The sequence below is a fragment of the Argiope bruennichi genome, chromosome 5 (genome assembly GCF_947563725.1).
Source record: "Argiope bruennichi chromosome 5, qqArgBrue1.1, whole genome shotgun sequence".
NCBI lineage: Eukaryota > Metazoa > Arthropoda > Arachnida > Araneae > Araneidae > Argiope > Argiope bruennichi.
Window position 1 is genome coordinate 119,968,794 of NC_079155.1, and position 21,979 is coordinate 119,990,772.

General features: G+C 29.5%; 1 protein-coding gene across 2 annotated transcripts in view; it reads right to left on the minus strand.

Moving 5' to 3' along the window:
- Positions 1-13,457, minus strand: part of LOC129968437 (cell adhesion molecule DSCAM-like) — a 101,006-nt gene extending 87,549 nt beyond the window's left edge. The window contains exons 1-4 of one of the 2 annotated variants that reach the window (XM_056082295.1): positions 13,393-13,457; positions 9,052-9,565; positions 7,896-8,177; positions 2,149-2,268 (exon numbers count right to left, since the gene is read on the minus strand). In XM_056082295.1, coding sequence (XP_055938270.1) covers positions 2,149-2,268; positions 7,896-8,177; positions 9,052-9,214 — 565 coding nt within the window. In that variant the 5' untranslated portion in view covers positions 9,215-9,565; positions 13,393-13,457. Of the gene's footprint in view, positions 1-2,148; positions 2,269-7,895; positions 8,178-9,051; positions 9,566-11,759; positions 11,868-13,392 lie in introns of those variants that run through there. The other variant, XM_056082294.1, reaches the window with a different exon arrangement.
- Positions 13,458-21,979: the final 8,522 nt, after the last annotated feature.

The window sequence follows — 21,979 nt, forward strand, 5'->3', positions numbered from 1 at the left end:
AAAGTTTGTTAAATCAGCGTTATTTTACAATCATGTTCTTTTTGTTTAAATTTATTTATCTCTTTCTTTTTCTAACATTTTGCGATGACGCATATGATTTTTTTTAAGAACAAAGTCACTTATTATTTCGAAGTACTATGAAAAGCAAAAAAATAATCTCTAAGGAAACTGCGAATCTACTTGCACTTTAACATGTCAAAGCTTTTAAGTAGGAGACTGTTTATCTTAGCATCACTTGTAAATGACCTCCTACCAACCGTCATTAATAATGAATTTTATTCTTGTCCTGCACGATATTCTGTAAGAAAGTCTCAAAACAAATTCAGGGAGGATATTTGACAATCTCATCGATTTTTAAATCATAAAATGATACAAATCAAATTTAATTAAAATACATATCGTTACATGAAAGGAAGTTGTCGTTTATTATACTGACTGTCTTCACCAATCTCGCAGATTTTGTTGCATTTGTTTCATGGAAAACATTAACTTCCGTACTATATGTAAATATATTACTTACAGCAAAAAATGGTCATAAGAAAAATTCATTATCGTAGAAAAAAAAAAGCGGTTTATGTGAGCTAATGTTTTACAATGAAACGCATCTACCGTTCAACTAGTTTCGAAAATCTATGATATATCTCTTAGGTTAAAAAAATAATAACTACTATATTTCACTTCGACACGTAATATAAAGCAGAACTTATTGAAAACCAAAAATAAGTTTATACATTTTTTCATTGAAATTTAAACTACTTTTAAATCTAAAATGAGTGGAATTTTGATAGAGTGAGGTTTGCATCTTAACATGAAATTCTTATTTCAATTTCGATTGAAATATTGATTATCCGAATATTCGCTTTTTTAGGAACAAACACGCTTGCATTAAAAATGTTTCCTTTTTCAAGTTTTTACATGTGGTTGTAAATTTTATTTTATACATCGCGTTTATGATATTGTGTTAATTTATACATTGCATATATATATATATATATATATATATATATATATATATATATATATATATATATATATTTAATTGTATTATGTATATGATCGGACGCTTATTTAAGTCCACTACGATTTGAAGATTCGGTACCAGCAATGTGTATGCAGTATTTTAAGAAAATTAATCACAATTCTTAAAATTCAAACAGATTTTTATTTCCATATTCGTCAAAACGTAGCTTCTAGCATTTGAAATTTTCACCAATCATGGAAAAATTAATCATGGGTAAAAATGGCAGAAAATAAAATTAAAAAAAAAAAAAAACTAAGTAGTGACATCAAAATCACTAACCATGGGCTAAATCAATCGCCAATCATGGGCAAAAAGGGCATAAAAAAACTAATTAGTGACATCAAAATAATAATAAAATGATTATGGAAAGATAAAAAAATCCATCCTTAATAACTTGGTAATTACATTTAAGCAACGTAAATTTTGATATTAATTAGTTAATGCTTAAATTATTTTGTTTTGTCTTCTATTTAATTAAATGCCACCTGTTGTTGAAATATCGTACCAATTCAACCAAAATCTCATAGAAATGTTGAGATGTTTATGAACTACTCATCATTTTTATCTCGAATTATAACTTCTATAAATGTTAGTGTAAATACAATCTAGCTACTCAGGCACTTCAGGTTAGAGGATAAATTTAAAAAAATTAAATGGAAATAGGGAAAAATTCGGCACCTTTCATTAAAATTGATGTTAAGACTCATTAAAATTAATGTGGAAATATGGTTTCTAATTTTAACATTGATTAACACTGATTTTTACATTTACTCGAAAATAAAATAGTTATGCCATAAGCTTCATTTATATATATAGAAAAATGTTAATCTCAATGAACCTCACATTTCAACGGATTTCCTTCAATCATAATATGCTTATTCTTTTAAAATATAAAACAGTTGTACAAAGCCCTTTTTGTTCTCTGATGCTTTATTTATTTATTCCATATAGACGGACACAAGCTATCGTTCTTCGCTATCCAATGTTAGAGAGTGACCCAACAACCAATCGACCAATTGCACAAACAGAAGCTCTTTTTCCTCCAGCTGCGAGCGAGAAAGGGTAAGGGGTGGGGAATCGATGTCGTTTAGTATTCAGGTGGAGAGTGACCACTAGAAGCTACTCACCGTTGGCCTTCCTCCAGGTGACGTCAGGAGTAGGATAGCCGAAGGTAGCACACGGTAATGTCACATATTCCCCGACTGATGTCGAAGTGTCGGTGGGTTCTTTTAACCATTTGGGGGGACCTGCAAGGATAATAATTGAATCAAAATCATATTACAGTAATTGGGAAAAAAAGGCGAAAAATGTTGCTTGAAAGAAACTTTTTAAATATGTATATTTTTTATGTATATAATTTAATATGAAGTCATAATTTTTCCTATATCGTTACCTAAGTCGTATATTTTTTCCTGTTTATCAAAAGCTTTTTTCATATTTTTTTCCCTCATTAAACTTATATTATTGTTGACATTTGCCATATTATCAAATTGATAAAAATGGAACTTTCTTTTTGAAGCCTAATTTAAAATTGCTCGAAATAAATAAATAAATAAAAGATCGTAAAATTGTTCCATTAGATTGCTGAAACAAATTGTATAAGCCATGAACAACATCATAAATTCCTTATTTTATAAAAAATAATTATTATTTTTAATAAAATAAGAATTAAATATGATAATTGAAAAATGATGATGCATTCTGAATTCCTTTTTTTTTTTTAAATAAGTAAATATATATATTTTTAAATATACAATTTTAAATAACCTATTCTTTTTTCTTATTTATCTATCATCTGACATCATTATTTCTTATTATTATTTATTATTATCGTCTTATTTATTTAATTATTTTCATTCATTTTTTAACCTTTTCTTCACATTTGACGAAATTTGTAACTAAAAGGAGGAAAAAAAACAATAAAAAAAGGGCATCTGATCTATTCTTTTTTTCTTTTTAATGTACAAAGCCATTGATACATGAGCGTCATTCTGAAATTCTCCTTTGCCTCAAGTTTATTTTTAATGTAAAGGGGAAAAGTCCTAACTTTTGTCCAAAAGACAGCCTTATAAGTGAAGAGATAAGAAAAAGGAAAGAACGAAAAATAAAAATTTCGAGAATGAAAAAATTTAATTCAAAATAATATAGCTCTCTCATTGAATTCGCAAAAATTTTATTTTATTTAGCTAAAGAATTTTTCTTTATTATTCTCTTCTGCAACTGTTTAATAAGATTACTTTTCTCATTCTTTAAATGTTTCCCTAACTATAAAGTAAATACCGGAACTACGATATTATAATTCGATATTAAAATTTATTTTAGTAAAAATTATATGACCATTAAAAATTATTAGTGGTTATACAATTTCTGAGAAAATAGTTACTTTCCTATTTTTGTAATTTGGCTACAAGTATTTAATTAGAAATGGGTAATGACAGATGCATAATATTTTCAAACCTGAAGGTCAATACGACCACTTTGATTTGAAAAATCCCGTTTCTCGCATTTAAGATTTACGTGTTTCTTCTGTATGTTTACTTGGTAATGACAAATATTTTAAATAATGCCTATTCAAAGCAGGACACAGCTCTAAATTAAACAACCATTTCATACTTTGCTTAAATATCCATAGGAAATGTAAAATAAAATTAGTATTTATGTATGCAAAGTATACAGAATGATAAAATTTATATAAATTTACATATTTTTTGAAAAGCTGTTTTAATTAATGAGCTGCTTTGTATTAATGAGCTGCATAAGGCTAGCTCACAAATCCAAGTGAAGAAATTTCAAGTGATTTTGTATAGACAAGCCAATTAAATATAATTCAAATACCCATTTAGACTTACTTTTTGACTGCAAATATTTCACACTCTCTGCAAATGAATCTTCTGTCCCCCCCTTTTTTTGCATATCTTATATTTATGACTGCAAATTATTATTTATTATTATTAATATTATTATTATTATTTATTATTATTATTAATATTTAGACTTATTATTATTTCTAATGAAACTTGTATTCCCTTATCGGCCAAAAAAAAAAATTATTGATTGCTTAATGTATGGCAAGTAAATTTTAATTTATAATTTAACATATTTCATATTTTGCCTAGGCATTCCATGAAATGTATGAATTTAAAACATATTGGTAATCTATACGCATTTTTAATTTTATTTTGTTAGAATTCGAGAAATGCAAATTCAGGTGCTTCAATTTTGAAAAATACATAAAAAATGCATATGCTTGAAAAATACATAAAAGGATAAGTAGCACATTCGTGATAACTCAGCAATAATCTGCAATTCCCGTTCTTTTCACGACATTCCTCGTTCCTGAGACCCTTGCCGAAGACAAATAATCTCTCCCGAGCAACTTCATCTTAGTCACGTCTTCTTTTCGTGCAGTCAATATACGATGGAAGATTAAATACCGCTTCGTGTAGTGTTGCTTTCTCCTTTGAGCTGACAGGCGCCTGGAAGTCTCCTTTTCTGCCACACTCGATGACATCAGGCAGCTGAGTCAGCTAGAGATGGCGTGTGGTCACGGGTACCTTCTGTCTCTTTGAGTTGACCACTGTGTGTGGGGTGTGGCTAGTCAACCCCCCTCCCCTCGTTTTGTTCTTTCATCGGTGGTTGTCGATAAGTGGTATCAATAAAACAGCTATGATTGCTTTTTTCCTCTCTGGACTTTGAGTTATGAGAGTGGAGCGATCTGCGCTATTGCTTCAATAAAAGGCTCTCGATGGTTGGTTTTCGAGATGACTCACTTTGAACGAGATAAATTTGATTTAAAAGCATTGCAGGTAATTAGGTTGCGTGCATTTTGCGCATCAATGCTTCTGAAATAGAATACATGGTTTTCTTTTTCCTTATTTTTAATTAAAATTCTGCCGATGGGATTTTTAATAGAATTTGATATGTTTATTTTTTTTAAATGAAAGTCACAGTGGAAATGGGACTTAAGTATTGGATCAAAGCTTTAGGTAAAGCTGGCAACTAGGACTAAGTATGAATTGGAAACTAAAGTCAGATATGAATTTGAGACTTAATTCCGTCCAGAATCCAGGGAATAGGGGGTTTACTGCACATTGAATGCGAAGAGACCCAATAGTAGATAGGAGTAAGTAATAAGACTACATAAGTCCCGTACACCATTATTAGAGGTCGCCATGAAGACAATAGATTTGACTTATTTTGATAATTCTGATCAAGAAATCAGTGAATGTAGCCAGAAGGAAAATATAGTAAGAGCATATTTGGGACATCATTTGTCATCTCTACGCAAACTGTCTGCATAAAGAGTTCAGCCCTGGCTTCAGAATCAGTGTCATGACGATGTGATGGCAAGAGTAAGGAGATAGTAAACTTGCAGATAAAAAGGCAATGATTTCACTATTCAAACTCAAATTTAACGAGGAAGGTGATAAAATAGATTAAATTTTAACTGTCATTTTTATCTTCCGGATATTAATTGAATTCGTGATTTCGAAATGTATGATGGTTGACTGTATGTAGTGCCCTCCAAATGACTACTGTCCCCGAGGCCCGTCTTCTGTAATCCTGGCGTTATTTCAAAACAGGTTGTTAGTCTGGCAAACATATCAATCAGGCCTGTGTAATGTTAAACAGTACTCTATTTGATAACTCGTTAATCTGCGAATGTTCAATGCAACAAGAATGAAGCTATTTAATCACATGAGCGTTGAATCACTATTGAATTTCTTTCTTACTCAATACCAAAGAAAACATTTCCTTTTGAAAGCATAGAAAATTAGAGAAAATGTCAGGTATAAATGAAATAAAATAATTCTTAAGGATCGTTATGCCAAATAAAATGAAAAGTAACAGTATATTTTTAAAAAATAAAACTAAAGCACCCACCCAACAAATGAAAATACTGAAAAAACAAATGTTGCGCCTTAATAATGACTTTTTCTAAATAAACATATTTTTCAGTGGTATAAAGTAATTGGACGATATTTTTAAAGCTTATTATTATTTTTTTTAGAAGAAATCTGTGATCGTGGATTTACATTTCAAATAATTCATTTTAGGACATAATGTTAGGACACTTGGATCAAAGGATATTTGGATAAAGGAGTAAGAGGGAAAGGGGTTACCTTTTTACCCAATATTCTTTTATTTCAGCATTTTCAAAATCTAGCAAATTTTTTATGATTCAAAATGCAAAGTTCTTTTCTCTTTAACAAGTGACTCTCGCTGCTTTCCGGAGTGATTTGAAGTGAGGTATTTGAAAACCCTCTAGCTTCAAAATGTAATGAAATAGAAATTGCAATTGATATGAAATTAATGCTTTTCAATAATTATAGTCATATCGTATAAACAAATTACTTAGGTAGAAGTATTAATTATATTTAAAAATAATAAAATTCCATTTATTATCTTTTTAATGAATTTAAAATATCATTTATTTAAGATAATAAAATTGTATTCTTGTCTACATCTCATTTAATAGAAGAATGAATTAATAGACATAGAAACTCAAAAAATATCCAACTCTTTCCTATTTTCACGGAAATCAGTATCAGAAAAACAGGCCAAGGTCTCACTTCCCGAGAAAACAAACTGTTTCGTCATCGAGTCATACTGCAAATATATTGATGACAAATCATCTCTAAATCTTACAATGTCATCTCATCGTGTACTAGCAATAGTAATTACGACTGTGACTTCAGCCTGTTTCCCACATAAAAAACGAAAAATGGAAGATTTCTTGATATTTTTTCGAGATGAATAAATCTTCCGGGAAAAGAATTGCGAAGAAACTTCCTGACATGTGATAAGAAACCACAGAAATGGCTTCCGATACTTGTTACGATTTTAGAAACGCACAGTTTGGGAAAAACTTGCGAAATTTCCTGTTACTGTTGTCTGAGCGGTGGTGTTCTATTCAGCTCTCATCTACCTGATTTGTTTTCGAAAAAATTAGGCTTCTCTTTTTCTTACTGTTGTTTGCTTTTATTTCAGATGATAAAATGAATCAATACATAGAATTTGCTAGTTCCTTAATCAAAATTTTTACATATTTGAGCTCAATGTTTTTACAAATTTTGTTGATTAATCTTAGAAAAGAATATCTTATCGGCTTGACATTATTTACACATGCATATATATTTTTCAAAATAGTTTAATTTCAGAAATAACATTTCAAAAATACATTTATCACAAATGAGATAAGCCAGATTGCTTGTTTAAAAATGATGACATGAATTTCAAATTAATCATAAAGGTTTTCCTAATTTTCTTTGGCATCTAATTTTTAAAATATTATACAGAAAAATTCTAAAATTTATGAAATTTTTCAAAAGAAAGGTTAATTTAATTTGACAGAAACGAATAAGTTATCTTTCATACATTTGAAATCTTAGTCCTTAAAACATAATTTCTAAAAAAGACTTTTATTAAACAGTGACTGATAAAGAACTAATACTAATGACGAATTAATTTAGAAAATTCAGCAATGTAAATCATGTAATAAAAACTAAAATCCTCATCAGCATGGTATGAATTTGAAAAATTTTAAATTTTATTATCCATTGTAAAACGCTATGTGATTAAGTTTTATTTTGGGCTGAAGATCAGGTTTATTGGCAGAAATTATATTTTACCTTTTAGCATAAGACGCCATTCACATTATTGAGATATATTCGCCATATTGTTCGGTATTCAGAATATTAAACAATATAATAATCGCATAATTTTTTATGCTCATTGGATTATTTATCATCAGAAATTGGAATGCATAAATGTAGTTAATATACAATTTATACTTGATACAAAGCAATTTATCGATTGTAAAATCACTACTACACACACGAAGGGTATCTAAATTATAAAAAAATATTATTACCTCTAACAGCTAAATGGGCTGTGTAAGAATCTTGACCTTGGTTATTCTTAGCGATGCACGTATAGTTTCCTGAGCTCTGTACATCCACATCATTGATCATAAGTCTCGAAAAATCAGGATGGGTCATAATATTCACATTGTTACTTGTACTCACAGATTCACCATTCTTTTGCCATATGAAATGAACTGGAGGATCACCTTCCAGCAAACCACATATTACTTGCACTTTATGTCCTTCTTTCGCGCTTGTTGGAAAATGAAATGGTTGAATTCGAACTTTTTCTGCAAAAACAGCATGAGAGATATAAAAATTAAGACCTATTGCATAGTGAGTTTATAAAGAAAATAAAAAACAAACTTAGGTTTCTTTTTTTAAAGATTTTTTTGTATTTAGTTTCAAAACTAAAAGCAATAATTTTTATCTAAAAATTATCAATAATGCTTTTTAAATTACTTTACATTAATCCCAAACAGTTCACAAAGTTTTTCATTAACAGAGTCCCATACATTTTTTTTTATATAAATGAAATGTCGATTTAATAAGAAAAATTATTAATCCCAAAGATAGTGTCCTAATTAATAATTCCTGATAACAATTAATAATAAAAAAACAAAATGCTTTATTGTTTTATTATTAAATGTATTTTATTATTAGGTTTTCATTTTAAGAGTATGAGATTAATAAATTAATATTAAGAATATTTTTCAGACTTTGATCTGTTACAATTAAAAATAACCTTATAAAAAATGCAGAAAATTGAATATAAATTGAATATCTTCTGTTTTTAACCAATATTTGTTTAATGAAACAGTGATCACATTCATACAATCAGTTCAAATTAATTGTAGGCACACGAAATAACTGAGTATAAGTATACAAATAAATATATTCCTAAAATTATGTAGATAAAAAAAAAAGGTGAAAGTAAACTTCTACTTATAGCATTTAAATAAAAACGGGTATAATATGTAAACACTATCTTTATTTTTTGTTAATTTCTTCAAATGTTTATTTACAAAATAAATACAATCAAGATAGTTGATTCTTTCTATTTTGGAAAACTCAGAACGCTTTTTAACGCATGAAAATAGAGTCAACAAAAATTATAAACTCAAAAAAAAACCTCTCAATAATAGAAAATATATACATACTTACCATCACAATATATTTCCCTAAAACACATAATAACACATAAAGCAATCCACTGAATTTTATAATTATCCAAGACCAGATATCTACTCGCTCTTCTGTTCGATATCACAGGTGGTGGTTTGCTAGTTCTGTGGATTAACCATCTCGTAAATTGTAGCATATCCATATTTAGAGGACACACATGTGACACACAAATTGAAAACACAACCGAAGTTCACTGGATCCAAGAAATGATTATCCACAAACCGGACTTGGAGAACCGAAATGCTGTGAGAAGTAGGTTCTTCGAGCTGGCAGGAGCTAGTTCAGGACATGTTGATGTGGTCGAGTCCAGGCCCATTCTGAAGCCTATGTTAGCGCCACACTCTGACAGTTCTATGAAACACTCTTTGGAACAAGGACGTAATGGAAGATTCCAGTATTTGGTGTAGGTTGGGAAGGTAAGAAGCTACACTTCTGAAGAGAAAAGATGGGGACTTCTCTGGTATTAGCGTTTGCTGTCAAAGGATCAGTTTTTCTAAAAAAATAAAACGACGGTTGATAACGTTAATTTTTTACTCTAATGATTTTTAAGATTATAAATTTCATAGCAATGATGCCTTAAATTTTTGGCTAATATCACAGTTTTTTTTAAATTTTATTTTACTTTTGATAGTGCATCACTATTTGAGTTTTCATACCGTGTTTTTTGCTTATAATTTTTAAGGCACTTTAGTTAAAAATTAGAATATATTATTATGAATTAGAAATGATAAACCCTGAAAAATTTTCGTGAACTTTTTTACAGTAAGATGACAAATAAATTAAAGAGCATAATTTAAAGATAATCTGAGATCCCTGAACCCTCTCACGGAGCAACAATTTCATTTCACTATTTTTATAAAATTGACAAAATTTCTCAAATATTCTTGTTATAAAGGAATAAAAGATGTAATTTAAACAGAAAAAAATTAATTAAGAAGCAAATTATTTGGAAACTTGATGAATTTCGTAGGTTTATGAATGACGCGATATATTCAGAATTTGTAATAAATGTTAGTTTGATTTTACATGGTTTATACAAGAGATACTTAAAAATGTATCGATGTTATTAAGTATCATAAATTGACAGAATTAAAAAAAAACATTTAAATTTTATTCTACAGAATTATATTTAGGAAACTTAAATATAATTCTGTAGAATTTTAGAACATTCTTTTTGGGGCAATAAATGTTCCCATTTTTACTTTATCGTATAGAAAGTATAGAAAAAAATTTATAATCGTCAAAAAATTCGAATTCAAAAATTTGACTAACTTCCAAGTTTTAGATTACCCTGAATTCGAAAAACCATTTTAAAAAAATGCCAGTCTGCCTGTCTGTGGCAAAGATTGCTTAAAAACGCTTTGAGCCAAATGGATGAAATTTCATACACGGTCTTTGCATCAAATTCTTAGATTCCTATCAATTTTCGAGCAAAATCTATTGAAAAAAAGTCTGTCTATCAGGCTGTTCGAATATAAATCAACGCGATAACTACAAAAGAATGAGAGCTAGATGGATAAAACTCAGCTCTCAGATAACATCTGTAACGTGGATACCAATCGAATTTTGAGCCAAATCTAATTAAGGGTTGAACGTCTCTCGGTCTGTGCTTTCAGAAGCATGTGAACGCAAAACCTCCCAAATGCAATGATTTAAATATATGAAATTTGGTACTTGATTTTGTGACAAAAATTTAAATTCTATCTCACATTTTGGCTTCAAACTGGTGGGAAAAGCGAATCTAAAACTCAAACTCTATTTTCAAATGTCATTAATAGCATCCCAAGGTTTAATCGCCAAAAAACTAGCCAAAGATCCAAAATAGATTTGGTGAAAGTGTTAAATTGGAGCCAAAGATTAATATTTCATAACTACAGTACGCCAATGCCATTCAAGGGTTGTCTATCTTACCCAAAGTCCACTATCTTTTTTTAGGGAAGTGGTGGATTATACCTTATAATAGATAGTAAGCAAGAAAGTTTTGAGAAGACTACTCCATGTGATTAAGCATAGACGAATAGATTTCGCAAAAGGCAAACTGTCGCATTTTAAAAGGAATTGTAGTTCCAGCTAAGATAAGATACTTCAACCATCTATCAGCAACTCAGTTTCGCCACGTTAGCGTATTTTAGTGAGTGTCGAAATTCGGACAGACTAATGTTGGTATTTATTATACTGATTAGATTAGATACTCACTAAAAGCATTCTTTGCCTTCCGAAACGAAAAACAAATTAGAAGGCTTCTTCCAGAAAGAAGCGTTGAATTCATTCTGATATGAACACTTGATATTTAAAGACATATTTGTTCTTTTAGCATTAACTGACTCATTTTGTTGTTTGATGGATTAATAACCAAAATTTATAAAAATAAATAAAATTATTAGCTCAGTTTGAAAATGTCGTGTTAATAATTGTTTATTTGCCTTCGTGAATATAGATTCATTACATTTGATTCATCTTGCTTTTGCATCGTAATGAAAAAAAATATATATTGATATATATATGGTTCAATATACAAAAATATATATTGATATATATGGTTCAATATACAAAAATATATATTGATATATATGGTTCAATATATATTGATTGCAATATATATTGAACAACCTTAAATTGTGATGTAAAAAATTAATTACATAAAAATAAAATCGCATATAAAGACATGATATCAACAATGAGCTTACATAAAATTTTTCTTTTCTTCATTTTAAAAACTATCTTCTTATTTTTGTGAAGTAAATTCTACATATTGGAAACAAATAAAGAAAAGAAAAGGAAAGAGAGAAAGTAAGAACACAACACAAAAAAAGATCAAACGAAATTACGATTGCCTTTTTTTACAATAAATAATAATTTACCTTTTTAATGTCTTTTTAAAAGGAACTATTGTAATGCGTTATTTCAAGCGATTGATCTCTCCCTCCCCATGTATAGAATTTCAAATATGCTTTAAATAATTTTTTTGAAAAAACTGTTTTTCTTTCAAATAAACTTCGTTCTGGTTAATTATTGTTTACCATCTTTTGTGACTTTTTTTAACCATGTTCCTTCATTCCATACAAAATTATTTTTAAGTTCGTATTTATTGCAATTATTTATAAGTATCTGATATAAATTTTCCATTTTTATGAATATTTTCATGAATTAAAAAACAAATGATTTTTTTTCCTTTTAAGAAGATAAAAAAGATGTAGAAAATTTGTCTTTTTACAAAAGCACATCATTTACATCAGAAAAGTGGAACAAATAATAGCAATTATAATTGATTTTATTTTATCTCAATTTTAAACATATCTTTAATACTTTCAACGCTACCGACGAGATATCTCGTCTTTCAGATACTTCCAATTACAGGTTTCTGTGGGCTAAAATTTGTCTCATGCCAGGTAAAGGTCTTAAAGGCTTTCTTCAGATATGTGTTAGAAAGTTCAACCTATCTAAACTGGCAAAGTAAACCTATCTAAACTTTCTAAAGTATCTGAAAGACGAGATATCTCATCGGTAGCGTTGAAAATGTTAAGACATGATCGTATTTTCAATTTCTTTTATAAAGTTTAATTCTTTTGTTTTGGCTTACTTCATTTAATGACCATCCTTAAATGAATTCTTACTGTTGCTTCCCAGCATATACTAAACTGAATCATAAATTCACCTTTTTCTTTTCAATACAAAAAATTCAAGCGTAGTTTATTTTATTAGAGATTTTAAAGAAAAATATGTAATAAAATTAGTTTTAAAAAGCGTCATTTCATTGTAAATAATTCATTTAATTTCTTAATGAAATATAAAAGCTTTATCTTTTTAGGAAAATGCGAAAGTTATTATATATCAATTTAAAGAAAAAACGTGCCAATTTTATTTCTTTAATTTTTTGGGTTTTTAGTATGAATGATTGCTAACAATTCTTAAAAATTGAGTATATTATAATATTGTTTGCAAACATCAAAAAATATGTAACAGCACAAATAGCCTCATTTTTTTAAAAGTTGATATCGCGTGAGTTGGAAGATTGCTTCACTTCGTAGTCGAAAATGCGATGAAAACTTGATGCAATAAATTCTGAAAAGGCCGTGGAAAAACATTTTGAACATTTCTTCATGCATTTTATTCTTTCTTGAATAAATTCTTATGCAGCAAGTGCACAATGTGATAGTAAATGATTTTTTTTCTCTTCTCTTTTGCTCTAGACAAAATAACCTATAAAAAATGGATGCATTACTTGAAACAGAGCCTTGAAAAATTTCTTTCACCATAAGGATTATGATAATAAGTGTTCAAGACCATTCTGGATGGCTAATACAAACACTAGATACTCACATATTTGAACATTTGAAGAGCAGACCATCTTATCCACGATCATCTTAGTAATTTCGGTCGTGGGAGAAAAGTCGAGGCTGAATTTCTTATCCATTCTTTCAGCAATCTGAGGGTATCAAGATAGAAGTAACGAATGGTGAAATAAGGGATAAGTCATTTATTTACACAATTGGTAATCGGATTTGTGGTGTGTTTTACTCATCTCAGTTTGCATTCGGAGTAATGCTGCCATTATCTTTTAAAATGTCAATGTTTGTTTATAAAGCGAGATATGAAATACTGCATAAAGCCATTTGGCAGTAAAAGGGATTTAATTAAATCAAGAATAGGATATTTCTAATTTTCAGCCAAACTAAATGGTCTTCACATTCTTGTATGAAAGGACATTAAGAGAAGTTATTGTAATCGTCAAAAAATTGGAACATGGGATTTAGTGAGTGCAATCTCTACTTTTTAGATCTTTCTGAATCTAAAATGAATTTTTTTTTTTTTTTAGATTCAGGGACATCTGAAAGTAGAGATTCTAATTTAATTGATAATTTAATAATAATTCACGTTTTTAAAGATAACTCGTATTAATACATTATGCATTAATATATTTACGCATACATTAATTTACCACTCATTGAGGCAACTAGGCTGAAGTCACACGAATTTTTCAAAGTAATTTAATCGAGAGATAAAATATTGTCAAAAGTTCAAAAATTAGTTAAATATTTAATTAATTTGAAATTATAATTTTCCTTTTCCCCCTAGTGATTTAAAAGGAAATTATTTCAGAAGAAATACTTTTTTAACTACCTTAACAATCAAATTTTACTATTTCAATAGCTTTAATTTCATTTCTGCACAGTATTTCTTTCAATTGCAATTAATTTTCATTAAAAAATTTTAAATTTATTAAAATTAATGTTAACTTTAAACTACTGTATCGAGATTTTTTAAATAACTGTTAAATGTATTGATTTTATAACATCTAAAAGTAGGGGAAAGTCAATCACTCAAACGTAAGCAAGAAAAATAAAGCTTTTGCTAGCAAATGAGGCAGATGTTCGGTGACAGCTGCGACATTACATTATGGAAAATTAGTTAATATTTCGTCCTTTTTCACCGAAATTTCGAAAGAAAATATTCCGAAAATATTTATTTTTATACCGATACCAATTTCATTTTTGGTCAATATTTCTTACAATAGTTATTAATTCCTTCAAAAATTTAACGCAGATGATTTTGAAATATGAACATATATAGTGGATTTTACTAAAACTTTGTACTTCTCTACCACTTTTTTTCTTTTTCTTTTATTACATTTGTCTTGAAGGAGGTTTCGTATACATTATTTTATACAAATTTCTACTTTAAATTATTATACATGAAATTAGTTTAATCCCATGCCGGTCATGTCAATTAGTATTTTGGGACTTTCAAAATAATTGATGCATAACTATTTATTGTATTAAATAATATTTAAATAATAATAATTTAATCTTTCATATTATTTATAATCTTAGTGTAATGTAACAAGTAAGATTATTATTTAAAATTAATTATTTAAAATAAAATTTATATACTCCACATTATGTTACGAAAACAAATACCAATATTCAAATTTTATTCGATTGCTTTTGAATATATTTGTACATTAATAATTTTTTTTCAATGTATATAAAATGAAATCATACTGTAATATTTGAATGTCCTCATTAATATTTTATTCAAGGAACTACTCAATTATCTTTTATCTTCGCCAGTTAACGAGAGAGCACAATTGTGCATGCATCTAATTTTTAAAATTCAAACTCTTAATTTCTTATATATGTATTATTATAGAAATCTTTAATTCTAAACAATTGATAACCAGAAATTACCACTGTATTGCTTTTTTAAATGATTCTGAGCAGTTTAAAAGATGCTATTCTCAAACATGAGGATTTAAAAAGACAATAATTTTATCGTCTGGGATCGTCGTGTATTAGTTTAAGTACCCATATCAACATCAACACGCATAGATTAGTGGTTACCTTGGAAACATAAACAGCATAACATTAATTTAACTAAGTGGCCGATAGTAGTAATTGGCTTTCATTTGATAGATAGCCCATTAGATTAACCTGATATGGCTTGCTAATAGTTCTCAGTGCGGTTAGCAGTGTAGTTCCATTCGAGGCAATTAAGTTTGATGGCTAACTATTAGGTTGTTATAAAACGCGTGAAACTTTAATAAATCCCTAAGAAAAGCCCCTAGCAATCAAAGATGATAGAGAGACAGAAAAAAGAAGAGAGTGGTTCTCTTGAAATTTGAACTCTTTCCAAGTAAAATCAGTCCATTAATGGCACTGCTCTTTTAAGATGCTTTTGGACTGAATTGCACGCGATTTCTAGGATTATATGAATTATTTAGCATCTTATTAAATAGCTCTGGAAAGGAAGGAAATAAGTTCCGATAAGAAAATTATCTTTTTAAATAAAGTAAAGAATTAAATCACGACTCTGAAAGAGGAGTACTTTATGCTCTCTTAGTTGAGCGTGTAAGAGCTGGTTCGCAAACTTGAATGAAAGGATTCGTTTATTTCGAATAAATAAATTCGAATTAGGGCTATTAAATACTTTATTAATGTAGTTTAATATTTTTATAGTTAATTTATTAAGCTACAGTGGTTTATAGTTAACTGAATTTTGATAAAAAAAAATAGAAAGTAAATTAATGCAAAATGTTACAAAATGTTAATAGGTTAAAATTTTATTTTTGGGGAGAACAATTAAGTCGTGACACTCAGTTTATGTGGTTATAAAAAGGCGGTGAAAAATATAAGGCAGAAGAAAGACCTCGAAAAGACAAAAATAATTTGCTGGATATAAAAAAAGTGTGTGGGAGGGGAGACACAGTTTATTAATTCTGGATTAAAATATCAATCTTTAAATATAAGCGAATTTTAAGGCTTGCCTTCAAATTTATATTGAAAAATGATCTTGGTTATTGGCATTCCAATGTTGCAGTTATTTTAAAGCAAATATTTGAATAAAACATGAAAAAAAAGATTATTTTCGTTTAGTAACAGATTTTTAAATAAAATTTATTCTTGGGAAATTTTAAAAACTCCTAATCCTTAAATTTAGACCTTAAATGAAAATGTGAAATAAAATTTGATTATTTTTATCTGAGTACAATCAATTGTAAAAAGTTCCTGGAAGCCAGGCTTTACTGAATTTCATTGAAAACATTAAAAATGTGAAACTAAAAAAAATATCCACAAAAATTTTAAATGCTTTTATTTATTTCATTTTTATTTATTTATAACAGCATATTTTATATCTATATTTCATTTCCATATTTTTCTAATTAAGAAAATGAATGATGCCAAAACTATTAATCTAATATTTATTAATCTAAACTTTTCCTAAAGAAACGCTGCTTTCCAAGAGTTATAACAAGAGCTGTTATGCAAAGTAACGAGCGAATTATTTTGTAACAAGTATTTTTAATTCTTAAAATAAGATAAACCAACCAACCTGTTCCTGAAAAAAAAAAATCTTTCATTCTGAAATAATTCCACTAAATCAATCAAAATTGAAATAAATAAATTCATTTTGATTTTATTCAAAACACAATAAAATATTTTCAGAATTTTAATACCGATTAAAGAATTTTCAAAATTATTGAAGATTTTTTTCTTTGCATTCTTTGAATAAGAATATATATTTAACAACTATTCTTTCAAATAAAACCTATTTTGACATGAGAAGCTTCAAAGATGAAGCCCTTTAATTAGCAATTTGTATCTTAATTTAATAAATAATTGTAGACCAAATTATGGACAAATCCTTATGCAGAAAGCTTTCTCAATCCTTGAATAGAAAATTAATAAACCCCTCTACAATCTTCAGAAAGAATATTTTATCAGCGAATAAATCACAACCGTAACCCCTTCATCTTATTTCAAGAAATAATTGCGGGGGAAAGAACTTCGTCGGCCTTCAATTCTCGCGTGCAACAGAAAAACCATAAACTGGAGACAAAACAGTGATCCAGGAATGGAAACCACACATCTTTGTTTATGGGTATTTAAAGCATTACGGAACACTTCGTATGCAAATAGGGCTATCAAGAAACCGCAAAAGGGCTCTCAAACACCTTTTAGTCACGCTACTGCATCCGCACAAAGAGCGAAGAATCAGGCTTATAGGCTGCAGTCATGAAAGCTCCAGGAAGATTCACTGAAGGATTGCTGGAGATTTATGAAATGTTTTTGCTGTTTCTTGCCAGAAATCTCTCCCTCCCCCTTTGGATGTTTAAGAAAATGATTCTTTTCCTTGGAACATTTCTGCGTAGTAAATTTTCCCTTCAATGGACTATAAAATACCAAATGTATTGAGAATTCAAGGATTTAGGTTCATTTAAGTCCAAGGAATAACTGCTGATATGTTATTTCTCTGCAATAACGAATTAAAGATATATTTATATTAACATTACTTGCTGTTTATAAATAGATAAAAAGAAATAAATTATTTTTTAAATGTCTACTTGGTTGTGTGAGAAAATTAAATCTTCATTAAATTAGTTCTTCTCAATTTGTGTGGTAATAACATAAGAAAGGAAACAAATGCCCCAGAAAAAATTATCATCGAAAACTAATTTCAATATAAGTTGAAAAATATAATGTTAATTTTTAAAGTAGGAATAAATGTACAATATTGCATCACTTTTAACCTGAAGGGAATTCAGCAATTTATTAATTTTTTTTATCATGCCACTTCCAGTGTTTTAAACATTTTAGTGTTGAGAGGAAGAACCGCATTCGGGATAATCGTTGTCTCCAGGTGCCCTACACAAGATGATGCAGAAATTTGAAAAAACTGGGCAACTTGGCATTCCTCCAGGTAGATGAGGAAAAAAATACCGTCTTCCAGCGTCGAAAGTGTTGCGATCGCTCCCGTTGAAGCCAGTAGTCAGTCGCCGCATAATAGCGTGAGTTTGCCAGTTTTTCCCGTGTTCTGGATATGTCGTATTCAACTGTACGAAAAATTGTACGACATATTTTGCATTTTTATCCATACAAAATCAAGTCTGTGCACCTGTTGCAGGAAGGGGACTTAGTGGCCTGTAAAACTTTTGCTCTTCAGTTCCTTGATCGAATGGTGGTTGACACAAATTGGCCATGGAACATTCTGTGGAGTGATAAGGCCCACCTTTGCCTCAATGGGCAAGTTAACCCTCACAACTGTTGAATTTGGGCAGAGGAAATCCTGATCCTTTAAAAGTGGCAGTATGGTGTGGTTTTACAGCTTCATTGGACCGTATTTCTTTGAAGAGATAACTTCAATTGGAATCCAAACCTATTCCGTCATAAGACAACTATACAATGATATGCTGAGGGATTTGTTAATCCCAAGTCTTTTACAGCGTGGATACCTTCAAGACATCATTTTCATGCAGGATGGTGCACCACCTCATATTGATCGTCGTGTAAAGCGATTGTTAACACAACATTTCACAGAACCACGAGTTATCAGCCGTCATTTTCCAAAAGCATGGCCTCCTCACTCGCCAGATATCACCATCCCTTGCGATTTTTGGTTGTGAGGTTATTTGAAGGACAATGTCTACCGTCAAAGGCCATCATTTCTACCAGATCTGAAGGACAACATTCGACGCCATATTCTTAATATTCCGGCAGACTCACTCCTATCATCTATAGAAAATATGGTTCTCCGATTAAAGTATATTCTTGAAAATGAAGGAGGGCATATTGTGTAATTTTAATTTTATTTTATTTAACAACTATAAACCATATTAAATGGTTTTATGTATATTACAACACCAACTAACGGTGAATTTTTTTTTACTATTTTTTTATTTAATAAATGTAAAACGCATCATCTCAATAATCTGTAGTCCAAATTTTATCTCATTTGGGTCAATAGAACGCATTTTAGAGCCCTCTGAAGTGGGTAACATTTTTTGCTAACCCTGTACTTGCCATGAACCGAGCAGCATTTTTCATCCATTCTACGCATACTCTGTCTACTGACTGTCTTATAACTAGCCGAGTGTAAACCCGACATAATAGAATAGCCGTTGTTTGCCTAAAAAATATTTTATTTTGTGTATTTAGATGCCTAATTATAGCAAAAATGTGAAGGACTCACTTTTTAAGCTTGAAATCATAAACCAATTCAATCATTATGCACCCCATTTGCGTCTCGAGAACAAAATAAACGATAAAGCTGCAATAAGCTAACATTCGAAATATAAGATTGAATACTGAAAACAATTTCTTTTTATTCGGTTAATTTATTTCGATACAAATTTATGGACGATTTGTTATGTTTATTTAAGTGAAAACTATAGAATTGGTTAGGTTTACAGCAGATGGGTACTTACGTAATCACCTACCTAAAAAGCATACATAATCAATCTTCCTGTTCAGAGACGCTTAAATGCCATTTGGATAATTAGGAATAAACAAATCAAAATGCTTACTTCATCCAAATGTCCTGCAGAAAACTGAAAAAGATGAATCATGCAACCTCGCCAAACTTGTGGTTGCATAGTCAGCCTCTTTCATGAAATGGAAGTTAATCATTTTAGATTATGGAAATTGCTTATGAATAATGATAATCAGTATAATTTAGGCCAATTAGAATTTGTACTTTGTGATCAAATAATGCCAAAATTCACTTTTATTTACTACATTAATAAAGTAATATTTAAGTCGAAATTCATATACTATAATGTATGTTTTTGTACATTCATATTTGCAAACATTATATATATTATATTATATACAGCAAACATTGAATTTGCTTAAGAAAAAGATGATGAGAAAGACCATATTTCTTTACATATTAACAATTATTTAATATGTATATTCAATATATGCTTTAAAATGATTTATTCTAAATCATCACTGATGCAATCTAATGATTTTCACAATTGATCACTCATAGAAAAAGAAAATATGTGGAAGACCATACCTCTTTGTATGATAACAATTATTCTGTGTGTATGTATATTCAATATGTATTTTAAAATGATTGATTGTTAAGGAATAAATAATTTAAAGTAATGGTTTTCACTTTTGTTAAGTCATTGGAAAATCAAAAAGAATATTTTTGATTTCAATATAAAATTTATGTTTAATATATCGGTGTTAGCAATAAAACAAAACAAAAAAATTCTTAAAATGAATGTAACAAAGAAACCATTTTATGTATCACCAGAGGGAGTGTTCTGCCTTTTGCTGTCTCATATACTTAAACAATATGATGAATTTTGTGGTTGACTTTGTAATGTAATGAAGAGAATTGTGTATGCATTTGGACAGAAAGCGTATCTTTTGGAGAATTGTGTATGCTTTTCTACTGACTAAATCCAAAATCTGATCTACAATTTCAATATAAAATGACCTCCGTTTAAGTTCCATTTATCTAACTTTTTGTATTTTTATAGATGATTATCTGATGGATTTTGTTCAAAACATGATACAGATATCAAATGTTAGTAATAAAGCCATTTGGATCGAATGGTTAAATGTTCGAGAAGAACCGTGTAATGTCTTGATCTAGATTGATCAAATAACGAAGCAGAATTTTCAGACAAATCTTTATTTTACAGCCCTATATATACAAAGAACAACTTGTTCTAATCATGGTTAAATAAATAGTTATTTACACCTGTAATAGGAAATACAACAGTCAAAGTCGAAGATATTTCTTGAAACTCAGTTCTCCATCACGTCAACACGGCCACTCCAGGGGTAGTTTCTCAGACTCCGAACTCGTGGGCGTATTCCAACAGTCTCCTGCAATCCGTTTCTCCTCTCTTCCTAAAAAAAATCTCCGCACTTTATTTCGGCGACAATCTCCGCCTTTTAATTTACATTGGTCATTTGAGCTCTCTTTCGGCCAATTGGGGTTCAGCAATATGCTCTCTCAGCGGCGCCAGTGGGTCGTGGGAAGGTCCTTTCACAAAGAGAATCATCTAGCATCCAGATGTTTGGACACCTGGATGCTAGATGGATGCTGTTCAGCACACCTTTCTCTTTAAATGTACTATCAATACCTCTTGGACGCGGAATTCCACATGTGGTCTTTAACTGTAGTCGCTAATGAACAGATTCGAGACCACCCAGGTGAAAAGATCCACCATCTGGCTATCTCGAGTAGTTTAGTAAGTAACATCGACGATACAGCTGGCTGTAAATGCCTTATCAGTACTGGGAAACGGGAATGTTACAACCACTATGTGAGTGGGCATGGAGCACGTTAAAACTGTTTGGACCAAATATCGTCCCTCTGGTCTGATGCGGAAATTTGAGGAGGGATTAAGGTGCTAGCTCATGTGCTGTCCTCATCATCCGAGTGCTACTAAATTAAGTAATGAAGCCATAAACTGAATTTCATCTTTTCATCGTATAACATCTTTAAGCTATCGTGTTTGTGCACTTAAATGAAGAGATAGATAAAATTATCTCTAACTATTATCCGAAATTTGACATAGATATTAAATTTCTTTGTAAGGGTACTCAACAAATTTCATCTATCGAGTTCTTTGCATTTTACAATTCTCTAGTTCATAGACTGAGAG